This window comes from Gopherus flavomarginatus, chromosome 12 (assembly GCF_025201925.1).
Source record: "Gopherus flavomarginatus isolate rGopFla2 chromosome 12, rGopFla2.mat.asm, whole genome shotgun sequence".
Classification (NCBI taxonomy): Eukaryota; Metazoa; Chordata; order Testudines; family Testudinidae; genus Gopherus; species Gopherus flavomarginatus.
The window spans coordinates 5,966,566-5,973,625 of NC_066628.1; the positions used below are offsets into that span (position 1 = coordinate 5,966,566).

At 56.7% G+C, this 7,060-nt stretch overlaps 1 protein-coding gene across 1 annotated transcript; it reads right to left on the reverse strand.

Moving 5' to 3' along the window:
- Positions 1–3,134: 3,134 nt before the first annotated feature.
- LOC127033232 (acetylcholinesterase-like) lies at positions 3,135–6,227 on the reverse strand. The gene is made up of 3 exons (XM_050921046.1): positions 4,738–6,227; positions 3,623–3,789; positions 3,135–3,199 (listed from the first exon to the last, which is right to left on the reverse strand). The coding sequence occupies exons 1-3, from the start codon at positions 6,222–6,224 to the stop codon at positions 3,135–3,137; spliced, it is 1,719 nt and encodes a 572-aa protein (XP_050777003.1). The 5' UTR covers positions 6,225–6,227.
- Between the last annotated feature and the right edge of the window lie 833 nt (positions 6,228–7,060).

A 7,060-nucleotide genomic window follows, 5' to 3' on the forward strand; every position in this document is an offset into this window, starting at 1 on the left:
TTCACACTGTAGTGGAATTCCCCTGCAGCCCGAGACGGCACTTACCTGCTAGCATGAGGCAGAGCAGGGCAAAGGCTGTGAGAAGCAGAGCCCGGGCCATGCTGGGTTCCTCTGGGTCAAGGCAGGTGCTGGGTCAGGGGAGTGGAGTGTTCTCAGCTGGTGGAGATGCAGACTCCTGGATGATTGCAGGGGGTCTCGGGGATGGCTTTATTCTCCCACAATCCCCTGAGGGCCAACACCCGCAGATCACTCATGGGGGTGGAGAACAGAGAGACTGGACTCATTGGGCTGTGGCTGATGTCCAAGGAAATTGCCAGGTGGACTCCCACACAGAGAACAGCCGCTGCCCAGAAGCAACAGCCCCCCTCCCTCCACCAGGGATAGATTCAGCACGGAGGCTGGGAGTCAGGACTCCTGGGTTTTCTCCCGGACCGTGAGAGTGGAGTGACATCTAGGAGGCTGGGGTAGGGGAGGTTGGGAGCCAGGACTCTTGGGTTCCGACCCCAGTTCTTGGAGGGGAGGGCAGTTGAGTGGTCAGAAGTGGGGAAGCTAGGAGTCAGGACTCCTGGGGTCTGACCCCAGCTCTGGGAGGGGAGGGGAGTTTAGTGGTTAGAGGTGGGGGAGCTGGGAGTCAGGACTCCTGGCTTCTATCCCTGGCTCTGGGAGGGGATTGGAGTCTAGTAGTTAGGATTGGGAGAGCTGGGAGCCAGGACTCCTGGGTTCTATTCCCCCAGCTCTGGGAGGGGAGTGGGATGTAGTGGTTAGAGCAGGGGACATGAGGAATCAGGATTCTGGGTTCTAGTCCTAGGCCCCCCATTGGTTTTTGGCAAGATTTTTTCCTCGTTTGTAAACAAAATTACATCAGCCATGAAATATGTTTCTGATATGTAACCTCACCCTCTGAGATCTGCTGTAGGAATTATTGTGGGGGGCAGTTCTCTGCCCCGCGTTACACAGGGGGTCAGACTGGATGATCACAATGGCTCTTTCTGCCCTTGGAATACATGGATCTATGAAGCTATAAATACCCTGTGCGGAGGTGGGCTGCATCCTGATGAACTGGCATAAATAAGGACAAACACTTTGTTCTCACAGTTAATGGGTTTGGCTTGATCTGTTCATGAGGGAATTAGGACATTGCCTCCCTCATATTTACCTGCTATTGAGTCAGTGGCAACCTGAGTGTGGTGCTAGGGGGCGCTGTGCTGCAGAGATTGGGGCGGGGGCTCAGTAGGGGGCGCTCTCCCTTCACAGGCAATACTGACCCTGGTGCCGGGAGATAAAATGTAAAATAAAGACCCTGAATACACCAGATCCACCCTTGGTCCTATCCTGCTAGACTCACTCCCCTTCCAGAGCCAGGGAGGGAACCCAGGAGTCCGGGTTTCCAGTCCCGCACTGAATCTAGCCCTGGAGACTGATCCGTGCCCAGAAGTGATTGTTCTCTGTGTGGGCAGCTACTATGAAGTGGCTTTGCTCTGTCCCTCCAGCCAGCCCCCCACCCCTGGGCGATGCTCCCTGCATGGCTGGCCATGGCACAGGATAATGCCAGTCCTCAGCGATCAGTCAGGAGGGTGTGTCTTTCCATCTAAGACCTCTGTACTCCTTGTACCTCTGTATTCCCTCAGAGAAGGCCAGCATGCCTAGGGTCTGACTCTCAGCCCCCTGCTCCAACCCCACTAGACCGCACACCTCTCTCAGGGATGGAATGGAACCCAGGAGTCCTGGCTCCTGGACCCCTCTGCTCTTACCACTAGACCCCACTCCTCTCCCAGAGCTGGAATAGATCCCAGCAGTTCTGACTCCCAGCCCCTCCCCCTTGGCTCTAACCCCCTAGACCCCACTCCCCTTCCAGGGCTGGGAAAAGAACCCAGGTGTTCTGACTCCCAGATTCCACCCCCCCCGCCCCGCTCTAACCCACTAGCTTCCACTCCCTTCCCAGAGCTGAGAATAGAACCCAGGATTCCTGACTCCCAGCTCCCCCACTCCCCTTTGAGAGCCAACGATAGGACCCAGGAGTTTTCACTCCCAGCCCACTTTCCTCTGGGGTGGACAAATGAGTGTTGAAGATGCTGAAATCAGCCCCTTGGTGTGGTGTCCGTGACCCTCTAATGAGATGCACACGTCCAGCTGCCCTGGAAAAGGCTGTGTCAATTAATATCCTTGGTGGAGGTGGACCTCTCCTTGGAGGACTCAGGGGTGTGGATGGGGATCACTGGTCTCTGCCTGCCATGCCAGGGGGTACATGCTCAACACAGGCAGCTTTTCCACCAGGGGCTTGAGTCAACCCAGGGTGAACAACCCCCGCAGTGCCACTGAAAGAGGATGAATCACAGCTCTGGGTCCTCTCAGTCACGCACAGGCCCCTCCCCTGCTGTGTCTCGGGTCAGCAACCCACCAGATCTCTGCTTGGCCATGGAGACGTCTGAGGTAACCCAGTCAAACTGACAGAACCTCAGGAGGGGAAAAGTGGTGTCACTTTGCGATGTATAATGATTGGAGTGTGGGGGGCTGGTAGCCAGGACTCCTGGGTTCAATCCATGGCTTGGAGACGAGAGTAGGGCCTACTGAGTTGGAAGGGGCTGGAAGTCAGGACTTCTGGTTTCTATTCATGGCTTGGGGAGGGGAGTGGGGCCTACTGGGTTGGAGTCAGGACTTCTGGGTTCTTCTATCTAAGTTAGTGATGCACATAATAAATAATAATAACAGAAGGCGTTTATTAAAGAAAGCAGCTCCTGACCCAAACAGGCTTCTACACGGCTCTCAGTCCAGAGTGGTCTTCCTTGTTTACTAGGGACACCACATTGGCTGGAGCGAGATGCTGCACACAGTGACATCTAATGGCTGAATGACATACTGCTAGGAACCATGCCTGGAAAAAAGAACAGGAGAACTTGTGGCACCTTAGAGACTAACACGTTTATTTCAGCATAAGCTTTCGTGGTCTACAGCCCACTTCTTCGGATGCAAGGTAGTCATTGCTAAGAGAATAGGATGATATCTCCATCTAGTGGCCAGATTAATTATTAGAGCAGCCGCTTACTGACTCCCCGCTGGGGGAATTACTCCCTTTGCTCAGCTGGTGGTAGGCATCTGGGATTTGATGCTGCAGGTCCTGGCTTCCTTCATGGGGCTCAGTTCTCCTTCTCTTCCTCATGTTCCTTCTTCCCTGAGGGGTCAGCAGTTCTGTGGGTCTCAGCTGGGGGAGGAAACGCAGATGTCATTCTGCCACTGAAAAGGCCCAAACAACCACAAACTGGGCTTGAGTTTGGGGCTGCCCCACAGCACGAGGGTTCTGGGGATCTCAGGGGATGGGAGAGCTCCCCACAGGTGTCTGCCCCTCTAGGAAGACAGAGGATCATCCCATGTTCACATGAAAAATGGCAAATGGGACACAAGGCTTTTCCCCTCTAGGGGATGCTAGCTGTAATCCATCCTCAGATCTAGGGGACTGGCTGGCTCGGGAGGGCAGGGAATGGCACAGAGGGAATTTTCCCTATAGGGTGTGCCAGCTCCAATCTGGCCCCAGGATGGGGGCACTGGCTGCTTCAGGGGGACGGGGAATGTGACATGAGGCCTTTCCCCTCTAGCGCTGCAATCCTCTTACCCTACTGATGCTCACCTGTGGGGCTTGGCTTCTCTTTGAGCAGCGATGCTAAGAAGCCACAGTGCTGGGCTGGTAATGTCCCCTTGGCCTGGAGCGGCTCTGTACTGATGCGGACGAAGTTCTGCTCCTTGGAGTTGTAGAGGGGCCACTGCTCCTCGCTGCCCTCTGACCCTGTGGGGTTCCTGGGGGGAAATTCAACACGTCCCGTGGAGTTTAGAACCGGACCTGGGTAGGGATGGGAATGTGCTCCAGCTGGAGTCTGACACCCAGATGCAGGAGTCACTGGGAGCCAACCTGCAAAGTCTGGCTCCTTTCCAAAATGGCCACCCTCAGTTAAGATGGCTGCTACTCTCTGTTCTTCTCAAATGGACTAATAGTAATACTCAGGGTGCCACTGTTCTCTATGAGACTGAAGCCACATGCTGCCCTCAGTGAACATGGCTTTCCTTTTGTGCTCTCAGACATAGAATAGACAGTGTCAGGAGCAGAGCAGCATAGCGGGAGAGGGAAGGACACTGGGGTGGTGGGGAAACATGGGGCCACAGACCTGGGCAGGAAGGAGGCTGGAGCCAGAGTTTGCCCTGATTTAAGATGTCCACTGTCTCTTGTCCTTCCAAACAGGAGAAAGGCACATGTTTCCCTAACTAAAGATGGCCACTTCCTTCTAATGTTCTCAATGGGATTGAAGCCACAGGTGGTGGTGGTGGTGGTATCAGGGTTTTCTGAGCATCTGGGGTTTGTAGCTTTGTTTTTGTCAGGGCGGGCCGGGAGAAGAGAAGCCAGCCAGGGGCTGCTATCTAAGCTACGTGTTTTCCTGCAGGAGCGTGTTCGTGTTGTTGTGTTTTCAAAATATCCATGTGAAAGAGGAAGGGGGCTGTTACTAACCATGAATCATCATGTTTAAAATGTTGCCTCCCTCATAAAAATTTAGCTCTCCCTCCAGCCGGGGGTGTAAGTTGGACATATCGTGACCTATATTTAAAAAGGAACTCTTCTGAGTCTTGGCTGCCAGACCACGTTGTGGACAACTGGCTCAAGGGGGACACTCGCTGTGCTGGTTTGACCACTGGGGCTGAGTTTTGGGCTGTTAGGACTCAGGGGCATGAGCGGATTCTGGGGGATTCCCTTACCCGCTCCTGGCAAACTCCGCCCAGTACCGCATCACCCTGCGTCTCAGCCCGGTCTCAGCCTCCGTGAGAGTGTAGTTGGCGCCCCACAGGAGCGCTAGGGTCCCAAAGAGGTAGGGCACCTCGGAGCCGTGTGGCACTCCCATCCACTCAGGTAAAGACAAGCCAGGAATACGATGAGTGAAGTAGTAGGTGTACACAGGACTGCCGGCCTCCGCCTCTCGCCCAGCCACCTCGGCTACCGGGCACACAAAGAGGTGGTCACCAGCAATTTGGTCCATGGCCCATAAGTACCGTGCCTCATCCTGCCTCTCCTGGCTGTACCGCCGTGCCACGATCTGGACGGCTTCTTCGGGGGCCTCTGGCATTGCCAGCCTCACCACCTGCAGCAGCTCTTCCCAGCCAATGTGGCTGGTGTTCTCCAGGCTGAAATCAAGAGGACTGAATTTTAACAAGTAGGCGCCTTCGTTGGAGGTGAACCCAGCCAGGATGGGCATAGGCTGGCTGTGCCCGGCCCTCAGCAGCCTTGTTGGTGTATCAGGGAGGAAATCCCCATCTGGTGTCGGCACAAAGGGGAACCCCAGCAGTTCCTTGCGGCGTAAGACGGAGAACTCGTGTTTGGGGAACTCCCCGGGTTCCTTCCCCTGCAGGCAGCCCACCAGGGCAGTGTTGTCACCATTGGCGCAGCCCAGAAGCTGGCCCAGCCTCCGGCCTCTCTCCTGGGCCTCCTCGAGGGAAATCCAAGACCATGGTGCGGTGGCAGCTCCGCTCTGCAGCGCAGCGCGTGTGAAGAGGGCCCGGCTCCTCGCAGAGAGGAGGTGGAAGCTGACTGAGGAACCGCCGGCGCTCTGGCCGAAGAGCAGAAAATGAGCTGGGTCTCCACCAAAGGCAGCCGCGTTGTCCTGCAGCCAGCGCAGCGCCAGGCGCTGGTCCCACAGGCCGGCGTTCCCTGGGGCGGCTGGGGGCAGAGACAGGAAGCCCAGCGCCCCCAGCCGGTAGTTCATGGAGGCCACGATCACGTTCTCAGTGGCGGCTAAGAAGCGCCCATCATAGATGTTGAATGAGGCTGCACCTGAGAAGAACCCCCCACCATGGATCCAAACGAGGACAGGGGCCGTCCCGTTAGGCTGGGGATGGGGCACCCAGACATTGAGGAAGAGGCAGTCCTCGGACTGCGGTCCTTTCGGTGTCCAGACATTAGCCTCAGGGTGACCAGTAAGCAGAGCCTGGTGGCAGGCATTGCCAAAGTTGGTGGCCTCCAGGACATGGTTCCAGGGCTGGTGGGGAAACGGTTTCTGGAAGCGCAAGGCCCCCACAGGGGGCTCGGCGTAGGGGATGCCCAGGAAGGCCGTCACTGTGCCGGAGCCAGCTGGGAGGCGCTTACCCCGGATGGGGCCGCTGGTGGTGAGCACCACAGTGCTGTTGTCATCGGAGCCAGAGCTGGGGCCCGTGAGGGAGAGGAGGAGCAGGCCGGGAAGGAGTCCCAACATTGCGGCAGCTAGAAGGGAACCCCCCACAAGGGAGTTACAGGGGAAGGGCAATAAGGCCTTTCCCCTTCAGCCATTGCCAGTCCTGATCTGACCCAAGCCCTCCACCAATAGATGGGGGCAGATAGTTTCCTTTGCTGTCCTTGTTCCCCTTTAGGAAATACAGCCCCACCGGTCATTCACCCTGGCGTGCTGAGTCTTTTGCTGAGCTCACCCTGGTATGTCCTTCACCTCACTGCAGGTGAGAGCACCCTTCCTGCCCTGGGAGAATGAGCCTGGGCAGGACAGCAACCATCATGCTCCCCCACCCACTACTGGTAGAACCCAGGAGTCCTGGTTCCCAGCTCCCCCACTTCTAATGACTAGACTCCCCTCCCCTGCCCTCCCAGAGATGGGGATAGAACCCAAGAGTCCTGACTCCCAGCCCCCTCTACTCTAACCCATGAGACCCCACGCCCCTTCCAGAGGGAGGATTGAGCCCCACCCCCTCTACTCTAACCTATGAGACCCCACTCCCCTCCCAGAGCTGCAGATAGAACCCAGGAGTCCTGGCTCTCAGCCCCCCTGCTTTAACCCATGAGACCCCACTCCTCTCCCAGAGCTGGGGATAGAACCCAGGAGTCCGGTGCATGGTCATCTCACACAGTGGCTACACAAATTGTACCCCTGAGCCCAGCAGCTGTGGGACCCAAGATACTGACCAAGGCAGCAGAGAGCAGAGGATCCATATAGAGTAGAGGTAATGGGGGCACAGTGACAAACAGATGGTCCAGACCCGGGGAGGAAGCTGCAGGGTCTGTGTGTACGGGCACAGGCTCTAGTGGGTTGGGGGGGGGTCA

Excerpts from the sequence above, each read along its gene's own strand:
- LOC127033232 (XM_050921046.1), bottom strand. The coding sequence starts at position 6,224 with ATGTTGGGACTCCTTCCCGGCCTGCTCCTCCTCTCCCTCACGGGCCCC. Across the intron at positions 3,790-4,737 it reads GCGGAGTTTGCCAGGAGCGG|GAACCCCACAGGGTCAGAGG; the intron begins GTAAGGGAATCC and ends ATTTCCCCCCAG. Across the intron at positions 3,200-3,622 it reads AGAGAAGCCAAGCCCCACAG|CTGAGACCCACAGAACTGCT; the intron begins GTGAGCATCAGT and ends TTCCTCCCCCAG.